At 38.1% G+C, this 16,804-nt stretch overlaps 1 protein-coding gene across 4 annotated transcripts in view; it reads left to right on the top strand.

The window, feature by feature from the left end:
* Positions 1-11,666, top strand: part of USP9X (ubiquitin specific peptidase 9 X-linked) — a 166,666-nt gene extending 155,000 nt beyond the window's left edge. For all 4 annotated transcript variants that reach the window (XM_047715204.1, XM_047715206.1, XM_047715203.1 and 1 more), the window contains 7 exons: positions 784-969; positions 1,657-1,877; positions 1,969-2,057; positions 7,050-7,206; positions 7,364-7,576; positions 7,939-8,034; positions 10,057-11,666. In XM_047715204.1, the coding sequence (XP_047571160.1) occupies positions 784-969; positions 1,657-1,877; positions 1,969-2,057; positions 7,050-7,206; positions 7,364-7,576; positions 7,939-8,034; positions 10,057-10,194 (1,100 nt within the window). In that variant the 3' untranslated portion in view covers positions 10,195-11,666. The remainder of the gene's footprint in view (positions 1-783; positions 970-1,656; positions 1,878-1,968; positions 2,058-7,049; positions 7,207-7,363; positions 7,577-7,938; positions 8,035-10,056) is intronic.
* The last annotated feature ends 5,138 nt before the right edge of the window (positions 11,667-16,804 follow it).

The following is a 16,804-nucleotide window of genomic DNA, read 5'->3' as shown; positions in this document are numbered from 1 at the left end:
ATACCCAAATAGTGATGTTTAGTATTTGGTAGAACACTTAAGGTGCTTGTCTTAGAAATACCTTAGTATCATCTGAACAAAAAGAGCTAGAACTTGAAGCCATTAGAGTGAGTTTGATCATGCAGGAAAAGCATACAGCACAAGACAGTGGCCTGGTGTGGGAACTTTGCAGCAACCACTTCTCAGAGACAGAGAAAGGATGACTTAGAAATGAGACCAAGGAGAAGAGGCTGAAAGAAAAGAGAGGAATCCAAGAGGGAGAGGAAGCAGTTACTGTTTAGAACTATTCCTTAGCTTTACCCCGGGAAAGGGGGCAGAAACCAAACTGGCATGACTTGAGTGGGGAAAATAAGAAAATAGAGATGACACCAAGTTTAGGCATGGTTTTCAAGTAGCTCAGCTGTGGAAGAAAGTAGAGAGGCAATATATAAAAGAATTTTTATTTCTCACTGAGTTTTCATCATCCTCCCTTATGAGGATTGCAGTCTAGGCCAGTACCCCACACTCTGAGGCCGTACAAAGCGTTCATTTTCTTTATACTTGGTTTGACTGGAATGTCATCAAGTCTTTGACCATTTTAAAACTTAAATCCAATTATACCACAGAGATTTTTGTTCTGGTTAAATCATTCTCTGAGTGTTAAATAAGAGTGGTCTTCTGGTTATAAAAATTACAGAAAAATATTTTAGACAACTGCTTTATTATGAAGTCCTTACCATCCTAATTCTTTTCTCTTTTGTAATTCTTCTCCCCCTTTTCCCTCTTCTTCCTTCTTCATTGTAGGTGTGGCAGAGAAGACACAACTTCTGAAATTGAATGTACCTGCCACCTTTATGCTTGTGTCTTTAGATGAAGGTCCAGGTCCTCCAATCAAATATCAGTATGCTGAATTAGGCAAATTGTACTCCGTTGTGTCACAGCTGATCCGCTGTTGCAATGTCTCTTCAAGAATGCAGTCTTCAATCAATGGTAAAGTCAAATGCTCCATCCTTTATATTGGTTTTAAAATATTGCTGGCCATACATAGTACCCAGTTAAAAGTGATTCTGAAGATATTTAAATATAAAACCCGGAGTCTGACAATCTATAATATTTTGAGTTCTACATCTTTTCACATGTTTAAAGGGGATTTTTTTCTGTCTGCTTGCTCCTGGGTACTTTACTGGATACTTTATGAAGTAGTTTAAAAACTCTAACTTTTCACCAAACTGAGGGTTGCTGGAAGGGGGGAGGGGTAGAAGGAAGGGAGTGGCTGGGTGATGGACATTGGGGAGGGTATGTGCTATGTTGAGTGCTGTGAATTGTGTAAGACTGATGATTCATAGACCTGTACCTCTGAAACAAATAATACATTATATGTTAATAAAAAATAAATAAGGTTAGATATTCCCAAAACAAACCAAAAAAAAAAAAAAATTAACTTTTCATATAGGTTATATGCCGGTGTTGGCATTTAAAGTTTGCATTTTATCATCTTAGTCTATCTGATCATTGTAATGCCTAAAACTACTTTCTTCATGGTTTTTAGGAATATTGATTTAAAATGTTATTTTTCTAAAATACAAAATTCATACACTGTTTTCTATGGTAAAAGCTGTATTATTTTATTATGGAGAAGCCTATTAGTTTTTCATTGATGACAAATCTGTATTCTAGGTAATCCTCCTCTTCCCAATCCTTTTGGTGATCCTAATTTATCACAACCTATAATGCCAATTCAGCAGAATGTGGCAGACATTTTATTTGTGAGAACAAGTTATGTGAAGAAAATCATTGAGGACTGCAGTAACTCAGAGGAAACTGTCAAATTGCTTCGTTTTTGCTGCTGGGAGAATCCTCAGTTCTCATCTACTGTCCTCAGTGAACTTCTCTGGCAGGTTAATAGGACAATAAACATTCATATGTCTCTCTAATTTGATTCGTTATTCCTTTAAATAAGTTATTCATGGTGTCTTTTCCTGTTTTTAGGTTGCATATTCCTACACTTATGAACTCCGGCCCTATTTGGATCTGCTTTTGCAAATCTTACTGATTGAGGACTCCTGGCAGACTCACAGGTAGATCCTCTTTTTTACTTGCCCAACTTTTAAACTAACTGATACTGCCAGCCAGCGCTCCCCCACCCCTTTTTTCATTTTTACCTCTCAGAGCTCTAATAAAGGTTTTACCTTAAAAGCTTAAGAATTGGTAGAAAGTTCCCCCTTCCCTCATTTGATTTCACTTTTTTATTTTTTCATTGCCCACGTTGCATACTTACTCCTAGGTATCAAATTTTTTTTTTAATTAAGAAAAACTAGCATAGGCTTTTGGTAAATATCTTAATTTCATTAATGATGTGCTAGGGTTATTTTAGGATTAAATTGCATTCATTTAAGAGTGAGTCATATGAGGTCACATTTGGTTATCTAAAAATCGTCCTTAGGTAACTAAGTACAGCCAGTTCCCATTATTCATGTTAGCTATATTCTCTAAAGTCACTGTGAACACTGAATGAGGGAATGTAAAATCATTGCTCCTGGGGAAATAACAGGGTTAGGTTCCTATAAGCCTCTGGTTGCATCTTTGTCAGCCAATCTATATATAACCTTTTTCTAAATGTGTGTTTCTTAATGTACATGGCTGACTCTTTAACAGTGAACTCACAATAACTTGTGTCTGAATAAAGCTTCTTTATTTTTTTTTAAGATTTTTTAAATTTATTTGGCAGAGAGAGATCACAAGTAGGCAGAGAGGCAGAGAGAGAGAGGTGGAAGCAGGCTTCCCGCTGAGCAGAGAGCCTGATGTGTGGAGCTCGATCCCAGGACCCTGAGATCATGACCTGAGCCGAAGGCAGCGGCTTAACCCACTGAGCCACCCAGGCGCCCCTGAATAAAGCTTCTTTAATGCAATATTTTCTTTGCAAAGCCTTTTGGCACTGAAGAATACTGGGTAGCTCTTCACTACACAGTTGGGGGCCATTTTAAACCATGAAGTCAACAAAAAGCACAAACAGTGTAGGAAGGGTTTCACTAAATAGCAAAAAGGACACTCCTTTACAGTGTAAGCTGAAAAAAAGGCAAAGTGTCATTTTGTTCCACTTCAGCTGTGAACATACATGTTGATCCAGATTTTTCAAAAGCAGCATGCTGGTTTTCTGCCATTACAAATAAAGTTTAGTAAGTATGCAAAATCACAAATACAGAATCTTTGAATAATGAACATCAACTTTAGTTTTTCATTATATGAGAATTTGAGTGCGATGGTTTTTTGGTTTTTTTTTTTTTTTTTAGCTGAGGTTATCCAGCATAACTGTCCTACTCAAGCTTCCTCCAGAATTCCTCCATCTTGTTCTTTGCCATAAAGTTTAATAAATGATCTTTGATCCCAAGAATTATAGATGATGGTAAAATACGGAATTCATTGACAACTCTGCCAGATTTTATAACTTCCCTCTCCATGTGGATGGTAGTACAATACTTGATTTTCAGAAATAGTTCAGAATTTATGTATGTCTGTCAATATAACTAAAACAGCAACCTGAGAACAAGTTCTGTAGTGACAAAATGCTTAAAACATAATTTTGATTGCAAATGTCAGAATTCATGAATATTTCCAAATTATCTCCAAAGTTATCATCATAGATTTAACATTAATTTTAACAATAATGTTGCAAAAATAGCATCAAGCCAAAAATCAATTTTCATGAGACAAAAAATGTAGTAGTTCCAAAACTGTAAGCATGTATTTTGAGCACCTTCCAGTACCCTTCTCAGTATGATTTATAGGATTTGAAACTTTTCTTAAGAATTGTTTTTTAGGGGACGCCTGGGTGGCTCAGTTGGTTGGGCCTCTGCCTTCGGCTCAGGTCGTGATCCCAGGATCCTGGGATCGAGTCCCGCGTCGGGCTCCTTGCTCGGCGGGGAGCCTGCTTCTCCCTCTGCCTCTGTCTGCCTGTGCTTGCTCGCTCTCTCTCCCTCTGTCTCTGACAAATAAATAAATAAAATCTTAAAAAAAAAAAGAATTGTTTTTAGGGGGGCGCCTGGGTGGCTCAGATGGTTAAGCCTCTGCCTTCAGCTCAGGTCATGATCTCAGAGTCCTGGGATGGAGCCCCACATCGGGCTCCCTGCTTAGCAAGAATCCTGCTTCCCCTTTTCCCACTCCCCCTGCTTGTGTTCCCCCTCTTGCTGTCTCTCTCTCTCTCCCTCTGTCAAATAAACAAAATCCTCAAAAGGAAAAAAAAATTGTTTTTAGGGGGTGCCTGGGTGGATCAGTTGGTTAAATGTCTGATTTTTTTTTTTTTTTTTTTTTTTGAGATTTTATTTATTTGACAGAGATCACAAGTGGACAGGTAGAGAGAGAGGGGAAACAGGCTCCCTGCCAAGCTGAGAGCCCGATGCAGGGCTCCATTCCAGGACCCTGAGATCGTGACTGGAGCCGAAGGCAGAGGCTTAACCCACTGAGCCACCTAGGTGCCCCCAAGCATCTGATTCTTGATTTTGGCTCAGGTCATGATCCCAGGCTTGTGAGATTGAGCCCTGCATCAGGCTCTGTGCTGGGAATGGAGCCTGCTTAAGATTCGTTCTCTCCCTCTCCCTTGGCCCTTCCCTTCCCCCAAAAAAGAAAAGTTGTTTTTAATGGAGTCTAATTTATACTCTTTTCACTTAAAAAATATTTAAGGACTTACAGCATTAAAACAGTTGGTTACATTGTAGTTCTCTTCATTCATTATATAGCAAGCTATAATGGTGAAGGCACATGTGCTAGATTAAATATGGACAATTGGCTTTTGTGTAAAGCGATTAGTAAAGTATTGTTACTATGAGTCAATCGCCCAAGCTTGAAAAAACTTTCTTATAGTGAGCTTTTTGCTTCATTCGGTAAGCAGTGTTTGAATATTTATGGGCTATCTACCATGGTGCCTGGAACTACCAGGCATTGGGGAACAAGGCAGGCAAAGATGATGATATAGATAAAAATGGTATTTGAAAGCAGTTAAAACTAATGGGAAGAAAATGTGGTGTGGCAGAAAGAATGGCTTAATACTTCATTATCACTTGACAAAACTGAAGGCAAAAACAATATACACTGAAGTGTTTCCGATTAAACAGCAAGAAGCCTATATGATTGATTAGTCTGAAATTAGTAAACCTTGCAAAATTGCTGGAGTTGTGATTTCCAGACAGATTTTATGAATGCGTATAATGCCAAAAAACAAACTTGCATTTTGATTTGGAACATTCTAATAAGTAAAATTTATGGTATATAAGGTTTTTTAATTTTCTAATTCCACACTACACAGGTAATGTTTCTTTGTGGAGATAAAACTCACTTAAAAAATTCACCATTTTAATCAATTTAAAGTATACATAGAGGGGCGCCTGGGTGGCTCAGAGGTTAAAGCCTCTGCCTTCAGCTCAGGTCATGATCCCAGGGTCCTGCGATCGAGCCCTGCATCGGGCTCTCTGCTCAGCAGGGAGTCTGCTTCCTCCTCTCTGCCTGCCTCTCTGCCTACTTGTGATTTCTGTCAAATGAATAAATAAAATCTTTTTAAAAAAATAAATAAACCTCTGTTTTCTGTTCTCTTGGTTATACCTCAGTAGAATTACAGGCAGGTAAATTTTTATTATTTTTTGTAGTCAAATTATAAACTATTCATAATTTACCATTATATCCATTTTAAGTGTACAATTCAGTAGCATTAAGCATATTCATAATACTGTGTTACTGTCACCACCATCCATTTCCAGAGCTTTTTTCATTATCCCAAACTGAAATACTATACCCATTAAACCATAACTCCCCATTCCTCTGCTCCCCTACTCCTGGTAACTATTTTCTTTGATTTTGCCTATTTTAAGTAACTCATATAAGTTGAATGATACAGTATTTGTCCTCTTTCATCTGGCTAATTTTCATGCCTTCTAAGACTCATACAGGTTGGAAAAGTGCCTGGGTATCTCAGTCGGTTAAGTGTCTAATTCTTAGTTTCTGTTTTAGGTCATGATATCTCGGGGTCATGAGATCCAGACCCGTGTAGGGCCCTGTGCACAGCAGGGAGTTTCCTGGAGATTCTCTCCCTCTCACTCTGCCCCGCCTTCCCATGCTCACTTGCCACATACGTGTTGTAGCATGTGTCTCAATTCCATTCCTTTTTAAGGCCGAATAATATTCCACTGTATGTATATACCACATGTTGTCTACTGGCAGGTGATGCTTTTAACACAAAGGAAACAGGTGCAATCTGTCCCTACACTCCTTTTTTTAAATTGCTTTTGGGGGAGAACAAAAAATCATTGATTATATATTATTGTTAGGCTTGGCAAGAACTGAAATGAAATCAATCATTAGCAAATCAACTAAATTGTAGTAATGGTGAAAATTGCTTTGCCGTATGGCTCATTATTAGAATTCAAGTTCGTTTTGTACTTCCAAATTATATCACCATTTCATAGTCGCTGATTACTTGCAGAAATGCAGTTTTATAAAAGGAACTGACTTGAAGGAAACTCCCAAGTACAGCAGTCAGAAACTAGTTGTTCTTTAAGTCTGTATTACTCTTGGTGTCCTAAAATCACTTCTGGTAATGTCTTTGAATTACATACATAGCAAAATCATTTTGGATTGGTAACAAGTTGGTTAGAGCACAGACTGCTAAGTGGCTGTATGACTGTGGGCAAGCTGTTTAACCTGTCTGTACCCCTCTTCTCATGTGTTCAGAGGCTCAGTAACAGTACCTACTGTCCAACATTAGATGACATGATACATCAGAGATTTTTTTTTTTTTTAAGATTTTTATTTATTTATTTGACAGAGAGAGATCACAAGTAGGCAGAGAGGCAGGCAGAGAGTGAGGGAAGCAGACTCCTCGCAGAGCAAAGAGCCCGATGCGGGGCTCGATCCCAGGACCCTGAGATCATGACCTGAGCCGAAGGCAGAGGCTTTAACCCACTGAGCCACCCAGGTGCCCTGATACATCAGAGATCTTTATTGAGTGGCACATAGTCGGCACTCAATAAATGTTGGCCTCTATTTGATTTTACAAGTTTTTTATATATTTGATTCTTTTTCAGAATTCATAATGCACTTAAAGGAATCCCAGATGACCGAGATGGGCTGTTTGACACAATCCAGCGCTCTAAGAATCACTATCAAAAGAGAGCATACCAGTGTATAAAATGTATGGTAGCTCTTTTTAGCAATTGTCCTGTTGCTTACCAGATTCTGCAGGTGAGGGTTTTTTCTTACAATTTTGCAAAAATCTGAATCAGAATTAGGGATTCCGTTTTAAAGACAAATATAATGAGATATTGGAGTTGTTATTTTAAGTTAACTTTAAGAAATATTCCAAAACCTTTTCCATACATGGTTTTATTTTCTTTTGAAGGGCAATGGAGATCTTAAAAGAAAGTGGACCTGGGCAGTGGAATGGCTTGGAGATGAACTTGAAAGACGACCATACACCGGCAACCCTCAGTACACTTACAACAACTGGTCTCCTCCAGTGCAGAGCAATGAAACATCAAATGGTTATTTCTTGGAGAGATCACATAGTGCTAGGATGACACTTGCAAAAGCTTGTGAACTCTGTCCAGAGGAGGTAAAAAAATAAATAAATAAATAAATAAATAAATAAATAAATGGAAGAAAGCACTTTGTTACTTCATAGGCCAGTGTTTATTAATGATAGTATCAAGGAATTTTGTCTAGGTTTTGTTTGCTTTAGTATTTACTATATGTAATCTTAAGTTAATGAGGGAACCTTCTTTTATAGAGAAATTTCTGAAATTGCCTGACATGTAATCTTTCTGAAGAGACCCAGATCAGGTTTTTTCATCTGTTTCAGTTTATCTCAGTAAAAGGAAACTTGAGTCAGTTTTGTAGGTTTTTAAATTTTTATTTCAGATACAAAAAACTTCAATATGAATTTGCCTACATAATTCTTTGATTATTTAAAATTAGGAGCCAGATGACCAAGATGCCCCAGATGAGCATGAGTCACCTCCACCTGAAGATGCCCCATTATACCCCCATTCACCTGGATCTCAGTATCAACAGGTAAATCGGGTTGGTTTATGTTTTTATCCTCTAGACAATTCTTAGGCTTTATTTAAAGAATGGCTGAATTTTTTGTTGTGACTGCAAAGTAACAGAGGGATTATCTGGACTACCTTTAGAGCATGAACAAAAGAGGAATAGCTGGGGCAGCTTCACAGTGTGATATGTTTGAACTTCCCCTGTGGTGTCTTCCTAGTCAAATAGGTGCCTGTCTTTGTACTCACACTCAGTAAAACTATGTGGCAATTGATGTCAACATTAAATGATAATATTTAGTACAAAGGATTAGGACATTTCCTGTTAGGCTGAGTCTGCAGATGGATTCCAAAGACATTTTAAAGATGTGGCAATGAAGGAAATTGTTCTTGGTTACATAACCAAGACTTCAGTGACAATCAAAATTGTTGAAAAATATCAAGGATTTGGTAGATTTCCATAAAAGTTCCTGTATGATCAATAAATTTTAAAAATTTAGATAAAGAAACTTTCTAAAATAACTTTTATTTCTAAAACCCAGAGGTGACCAATTCAGGTCTTTTGAGGCAGTGTTGCTCAAATTTGAACAAGCACCAGAATTCCCCAGTGGGCTTGTTCCAACACAGATTGCTGGGCCCCAGGCCAAGCTTCCAATTCTTTTAGGCTGGGGGTGTGGAACCAGAAAATCTGCATTTCTGACATGTTCCCAGGTGATTGATGCTGCTGCTAGTCTGGAAGCCATACTTTCAGAACCATTATTTAAGGCATTCTCGTCTGGCTGGCTCAGTTGGTTAATGGTCCTACTTTTTTTTTTCCCCAAGATTTTATTTATTTATTTGACAGAGATCACAGATAGGCAGAGAGGCAGGCAGGGAGAGAGGAGGAAGCAGGCTCCCCGCTGAGCAGAGAGCCCGATGCAGGGCTCTATCCCAGGACCTTGGGATCATGACCTGAGGCGAAGGCAGAGGCTTTAACCCACTGAGCTACCCAGACGCCCCAAATGGTCCTACTCTTGATCTCAGCACAGGTCTTGATCTCAGGATTGTGAGTGCAAGCCCCAAGTTGGGTCCCAGATTGGGCGTGGAGCCTACGTGAGAAAGGGGCGGGATGGAAATAGAAGCATACTCAATAATTAGAAAATGCCCATTTAGCATATTTATTTTCATAATACAAATAATAGAAAGGCCTAAAATCTTCTTGACTGGTGGGAACGTACAGAAAAATGAGGGTTCACAGGTTTAAAAGGTTAGGAAGTCAAATTCATAAGGAAGAAAGTTACTTTCCTCAGCCCTGAGAAAGCTCATGTATCAATCATGCCTAGCTCGTCCATGTTTCTTTAACGTTGTCATTTCCATTAATACTGTTCTGTGTTCAAGGTTGTTGCTAATGCAGATCTCATATGACTGGTCAGTCATATTTGTCATTATCATATAGAAGCTTCCAGGTGCTTGAAGAGTCAGAATAGATGGGTTCTAGTTCATAGATCATTTTGTGAGTGTTTTTGACAATAGACAATAACAAACTGTAATCCCTTATTTGTTGGACTTAGACCTAAATAATTTGGGGCACTCCACTTGTGATCTCTGTCAAATAAAATAAAAAAATAAAAATAAATAATTTGGGGCACTAAAAATCACTTTGGCTGAAGATTTATACGGCTCTACACTGGTTTTGTTTAGGGTTTGGAGCTAGGTTAGCTTTTCTCTTTTCTTTTAGATTTTATTTATTTGTCAGAGCACAATCAGGGGGCCCAGTAGAGGAAGAGGAAATAGCAGGCTTTCTGCTGAGCAGGGAGCTTGATATAGGGCTCAGTCCCAGGACCCTGAGATCATGACCTGAGCCAAAGGCAGACACTTAACCCATTGAGCCTCCCAGGCATCTGGAGCTTTTCTCTTTGAAATGATTTTTCTTTTCTTTCTCAGCATTAGCCCAAGGATATTTACTCTTTGTAAGTCCCAGGAATAAAAGAAATGTTTACGTGTCCACAGATTTCAGCCCATGATGCTATATGAAAACTTTTAACATTGATCTCTTGTCCCTTCCCAGAATAACCATGTGCATGGACAGCCGTATACAGGCCCAGCAGCACATCACATGAACAACCCTCAGAGAACTGGCCAACGAGCACAAGAAAATTACGAAGGCAGTGAAGAAGTATCCCCACCTCAGACGAAGGATCAGTGAAATGCACATAATTAACTAGTTCCATCAAGACTGTGCACCCAGGCCTTACAGTCCAACCTTTTTCTGTGTCTGGCTAATAATTTAAAACTAGAAAAACTATTCCTAATCAACATGGAGTGGAGAGTTTATTCACTGTCTTATCTGCAGAAATTTGCTGTCAATATATAACCCGCCTGCAGTGGAAAGTGTATAGTGTTTTGTAATAAATGGCCTGATGCTAATGTGTAAATGGCAAAGGTGTATATAGTATATTAATGTTTGACTGTTAATTCTTAAGCAAGAAACTTTTCTTGAGGAGACTCACAGATCTACAAAAACTACAAAAGTTAATTTTCTTGTTCTTCCCACTGCACTCTGCAACCAGTGTTGACTGCCTCGTGGCAGTTGGATCTGCTCCTTTACAAAAACAAAAAAATAAACCAACAGCAACAAAACAGCCCATCCATGTCAACCACACCAATAGTTTCATGTTAATCTTTGCCACGGGAGTCAGTTTTACTATGAGCAATGATATAAGGCTGGTAACCTTTAAATTATTTGGTTGATGTGGAAAATTGGTGATGTAATATTGTTTCTAGATCTTTTTCATTGCCTTTTTAATTCTGATGTTAGGTTAATCACTTTGAAGCTATAGTTAATGCTGTAACATTTAGCATGGCTTCACACCAGGTTAGTGTAGCCAATGAGGAAAAAATTACCCTAATGACAGCAGTTGTCCCAGTGTGACAGCTGTATTGCTCAGAGCTTTTCCTTCTTACACCTAGAATATAAGTATAAAACAAGGGGAGAAATGTGAGAAACAGGCGGTTTTCAGTTACACATACGTTGCTTATGTCTAATGTTTGACAGTTCAATCTCTGGGTGGGATAAAGAAATTTAAATATCAGTAATGGGAATTTTTAAAGATTTAAAACAAATATGCAAAAATTTGCTATGCCAGGATGCTTGGAGCATAATAGAAGATTGTATTTGGTGTGCTTGTTTTGTTTCTTTGGTAGAGCTTATTAGATGAATCTTCTAGAACTTTCCTTCCGCTGGACCCCAGTGAAGTGGAAGTCACCAGAATCCCACAGTACTTGGAGCGCCACTGCACCAAGCTTGTCTGGCTGAGTTTCTGCTCAGGCACAGTTTTACTTGAAAGCAAGAATTGTCCTAGCTCCTTTTCCATTATTCCAAAATTTTGAATGTTCGAAGCAGGGTCTTGATTAAAAAGGAAACTACTGGTTAGTTAATCTAATTGAGGTATCATAATTTCAGCATAAACATTTAATTAAAGATAAGGAACTCATCAGTTAATACTGTATTTAAAAGAGAATTGGTAACTTGAATGTGTGTAATTTTTGGAACCTGTCTAAAAACCAAATACCCCTGCAAACAGATACAGTCCACCCTATTCTATTTAAATATTTTGCTGTTTTATTTTATAGAAATTATTTTGCTGAATTCACAAATAGAATTTGATTTATGAAGAACTTTTTGTCCTGTGGTGTGTTTTTGTTTTTGTTTTTGGGTTGGTTTTCTATTTTTTGGTTGGTTTGTCACCCCCTCTCTTTTATTTTTGGTTACTTTTTTTGTCCATTTTTGGTTTTTTGGGGTTTGTTTTTGGTTTTTTTGTTTTTTTGGTATTTTTTTGGTTTTGGTTTTTTTTGAAGGACTGCATAATAAATTAATTCTGTGCATAGCATGCTTAGGCATGACACTGAATTCAGGAGTTCAGTCACATCGAGTTTTTGTGCACAGAAAGATTTGACCTTTGGCCCTTGACTAAAGATTTAGAGAAAACAGGATATTGACACTGTAAAAGTTTCCTAACATAATCAATCTTGTACTTTTTGTATGTTTTTTATATACATGTATATTTAATGAGCACAAGCTTGGTTGTATTTTTTACAATTTAGTTAATAGGAAAATGTTTTGTCAAAAAGGCTATAGTTGGAACTGAACAAAGCAGAAACAAAATTGAGAATTGCTTTATTTTGTGATTAAAAGGGGCAGGTATTTAAGATAAAGCTTTGGGTATCTTATTTGCAGTACTCTATAGTCCATCTGTGCTTCTAGGTTTTCTGTAATACTAGGAAATTTTGACACCAGACAGATCCTGTTTTTACCTTAAGTATGTTACATCTGAGTTTAAGTTGGAGCAAAATCCTACACACTGTTTGCAATTCCAGTTGATAGTTTTAAAAGTTCCTCAATTCCAGGCTTCCTTAGCAATAAGCAAAATAGGTTAACTGTATTTGGACAATTTGCTATCCTTAAATACACCTTTTCACCAGATGAGAGGTGATTTTTGTATTTCCCGCTCCTTAACAAAATATGTGATGTACTTAATTTAAAAACTTTTTAATGACTTCCTAGACACAAAAAACTTGACATTTGAAAAGGCTGTGAATTTTTCTCCTTGGAGGGAGATCCCATCTTGGTTGCTTTGAATTGACAATTCCCCTTGTGCCAGGTGAGAGCTTTCGAATCCTTTTCCCCTCCATTTGAGGAAGAGCTGTCTATGTTGTGCTCAGGATCAAGGGAAAGTGAACAGGGAGATTTATTTTTGTTTGTGTGAGTTATTTTCTCTATTTAACTTCTTAAGCAAGCATTAACATATAAGTGGAAATTTTAAGGCGCATGTTACTGTAAGAGCAACATGGTGGTGTCGAGGTCTTTTTCTGAACATCAATGGCACATTTAAACTTCCAAGTCTTCAAAGTGCCTAAAGATAATTTAATTCTCCCTCAACTGATTCTTGAGCCATATATAGAATTCCTACTTTAAACCTTTGTTTCAGAATCACTAGTCTTCCTTTCAAAGAAGCACCCCCAGGATTCTAAATGGCATGAATACTTCATAGAAGACAGATTCTACTGTTAACATAAAGACTAAAGCTATTTTTGTTGTTAAATCTGTGAACAAGGGCTTTGCCCTGTTGGATCTAAGTATTTCCGTGCACAACTTGGTAAAAACCATATTGCTGCTGTTTCTAAGCCCTCCACCAACTAAATTTTCATGCTCAGCATTGTAGAGGCAGAAATAACATAAATCATACTTGGGGTTTTTTGTCTTTCCTTGATTTTTCTCTCTGATAATTTCCCAACCTTGTGTCTTTTAGCTGTTATATATACAAATTTAGAATTATTAAAATGTTTTATATTTTTTTCATGATTAACTTTTATTAGTGAATGATAAGTATTTAATCCTAGTAGTGGTTAAAAAGATGAGGAGCCTTTTTTATTGAAATTACATTTGTAAATGAAAGCAACAGTCTGTGAATTTTCAGATGACTACTCCAACAAAATGGTTCCTTTCACTTTTTCTTGGTATTTTTCCAGCATCTGTTCTCCCATGAACTCTTACTTTGCTGAATTTTGTGGTTAATTTGGTGGATATATCCTGCCTTATTTAGAATTCTAACTGGATAAGAAAATTGCCTTTTCCTTATTAAGTGCCCAACTTTGGTCTCTAGCTGGAAGGTACTACATACTGCAAAGAAAAGAAAACAACCTCCTTCCCGCCCCACCCACCCCGTTTTTGTGTTACTGAAGAAAACAAAAAAAAACATTCAGTACTGGTTTTATAGTAGTGCTCAACCAAAATTGGTCCTGCACCTACATGAGTGTTTAGTGTTTGAAAATAAGGTTTTGGGTGTCATACATCACTACAAAAAGTGCTAAATGTATTAAGAACTTGCCGACTGTATTTATTTATAACAATTATTTTACATTTGCAGAAATGTAGCGCTTTTCCTCCAAATTCATAGGTGTAAGAAAAAAGGGGGGAAAGGTGCACCATGTTTTAAACTTGGAAATGAGTGACTTTTTTTTTTTAAATCCAGATTCCCCAAAGGAAATTTACCACCCAGATCACACACTTCTCAGCCTTTTACAAGCCAACAGACTGACTGAAGATTGTCCACAGTTCCTAAGATTTAGCACATATACAAAAATAAAACTTTATAAATTAAATTTCGGCTTTCCCTTTTATTTATTAAAATAAGATGTCTAAATGGAGGTAAATTAGAGGTGTAATAATAGATTTTATGGGAACTTTAAAAAGTGTTTACAAATAGAGGAATTTGGCCCTCTGTATCTCCAAAGTATATTCACATCTAAGCAGTGCAAAAATTGAGTTGTGATCTAATTGCTGACTTAACAGTCTAAAATGGAGATTTGGCAAACACTGTGGTGTTTCAAAGTTCATTTAAATATCAAGTGCAGCAGGTCACGTGTTTTGAGGGGAGTTACAGAAGTGAAAATTACCTCCAGCAGATTTCATCTATTCTGCTTTTTTAGTATCTGAAAAGCAATTCTTTGTTGCAGTGTTCAAAAGAAATAGGATTTCCACAAAAGCCTGTTGGTGTGTCCTTTGAGTTGGGGTACTGCTAAAGACCTGTGTAGCCCAGATTTTCAACATTTCTGAAAAACAAAACTGATACTTAACTATTGTATATTTTGGAAAACTCCACTTGGATTAAACCATTTGAACTTTTAAGTATTCTTAGCTACATGAATACACCAAATGGAATGAAACTGCATAGCCACCGATATTTTGAACTGTTTGAAATCTGACAATTCACAGGTCAGTAAACAGGTTAAATCTTTACTATCTATAAATTGAAAACTTTAAAGCCGGAGTTACATAAAAGGTTTTCATAGCTCATTTTCTTTAGGGATACAAAGTCTCAAAGGAAACTTCTTCAACCACACTTAGACTTTTGTCCATAAAACAAATGTCAGACCCATATAAAAATGACTTATTTGAAAGGCAATCATATTTAAATGTGTACGACTCCAGAGTATAGTGGGAATGCTTTTAACTGCCCCCTGGAGGTCATCTCCTTGTGCTCTATCAACATTAAAGCGAATATACCACATTTCATCCAAAGATGAAATCTTGCTGCATGGTACCCCAGTAAGCAAAACTACAGACTGAAATTTTAGGGATATCAAAATGCAGGGAATCCCATTTTGTAGTAATCCATGGCAAATACCTTTGTTTTAATATCTGAAAGTGTAAGTTTTTAATTGTGTTGGGCTTTTCTCATGTGGCTTATTTTTCCATTAACCTAAGCAGAATAGAGAAACCCTGTTTTTTATGTGTAATTAGTAATAAAGGTGGCCAACTTAGAAGTTTATGAAGAAAAAGTCTGATGGAACTGAACCTTTGAGGAGTCTTCAAACTATTCACGGAGTGCCCTGTATAAGCGATTCTCTTGACACAGTTCTGTGTCCTTGCCTCCAGTTTTCTTGCCACGCACACTATAGTTAAAAGGCCAAGCATACTTTCTGGCTCCTCCTGTAGCCTCCATCTGCCTGGCCTCATTTTGTGTCTGTCCAAGCATTTCCTGTGTGAGAACAAGCATAACCGTTGCTTTCCTTACCCTTGCTCACTATTCCTCCCCAAAAGTAGTTTGGTGGGGGTCACCTGCAAGATAGCAAGAATTGGGGCGCCTGGGTGGCTCAGTGGGTTAAGCCGCTGCCTTCGGCTCAGGTCATGATCTCAGGGTCCTGGGATCGAGTCCCGCGTCGGGCTCTCTGCTCAGCAGGGAGCCTGCTTCCCTCTCTCTCTCTCTCTGCCTGCCACTCCGTCTACTTGTGATCTCTCTCTGTCAAATAAATAAATAAAATCTTTAAAAAAAAAAAAAAGATAGCCAGAATTGCATTCATTTTCTGTTTTCAACTGTATAATGTTAAAATACTCAAAATGGATGCTTTGGATGCTGGAAGAGTTTCCAGGAGTCCTTTGGAGGGATTCCCTTGCGTAAGGATTTGGAAATGTATTTTTTTTTAAAGATTTTATTTATTTATTTGACAGAGATCACAAGTAGGCAGAGAGGCAGACAGAGAGGAGGAAGCAGGCTCCCTGCAGAGCACAGAGCCCGATGTGGGGCTCGATCCCAGGACACCGGGACCATGACCTGAGCCGAAGGCAGAGGCTTTAACCCACTGAGCCACCCAGGCGCCCCGGAAATGTATTCTTGAGGGTGTGGCTGTACATGACCTGCCAATCTGTCAAGTTCTCGTAATTCCCCACGCACTAAAACATGGGGTACACCTTTGGAATTCAGAAGTAAAGATTACTTGGGGGTCTTAAATCTGGTGTCTCAGAGTGAAGGAAGGATTGCACCATGAAAGTTCGGAATCCCCTTGCCTTTGGACCTAACTGCTGCTTGCACCATGGCTATTGGGGGGAGAAAGCGTTTATGCGGGGTGCCACGGAAACAGGTGGACACTCAGGGCTCAGTGTGTGTTGAGGAAAAGCCCTTGGATAATCCATTTTCCTAAGATCTCTAGATGTTTAGGATATGTCCCTGACCTAGTTTTTTTATGTAAAGCAGCGTGTTCTGTTGGGTGAATAGGAAAAGAGCTTTTTCAAGCTGTGTGTTTAAAATCAGAAATCTAGGGGCACCTGGGTGGCTCAGTCATTAATCGTCTCCCTCCGTCTCAGGTCACGATCCCAAGGTCCTGGGATTGAGTCCCATGTCAGGCTTCCTGCTCAGCAGGAAGCCAGCTTCTCCCTCTCCCTCTCCTCCTGCTTGTGTTCCCTCTCTCACTCTCTGTCAAATAAAATCTTAAAAAAAAAAAAATCAGAAATCTAGACGGTGACTGCTCAAATTTGA

Source organism: Lutra lutra, chromosome X (genome assembly GCF_902655055.1).
Source record: "Lutra lutra chromosome X, mLutLut1.2, whole genome shotgun sequence".
Classification (NCBI taxonomy): Eukaryota; Metazoa; Chordata; class Mammalia; order Carnivora; family Mustelidae; genus Lutra; species Lutra lutra.
Note: the sequence above shows the minus strand (reverse complement) of the source record. Positions and strands in the feature narration are given on the sequence as shown.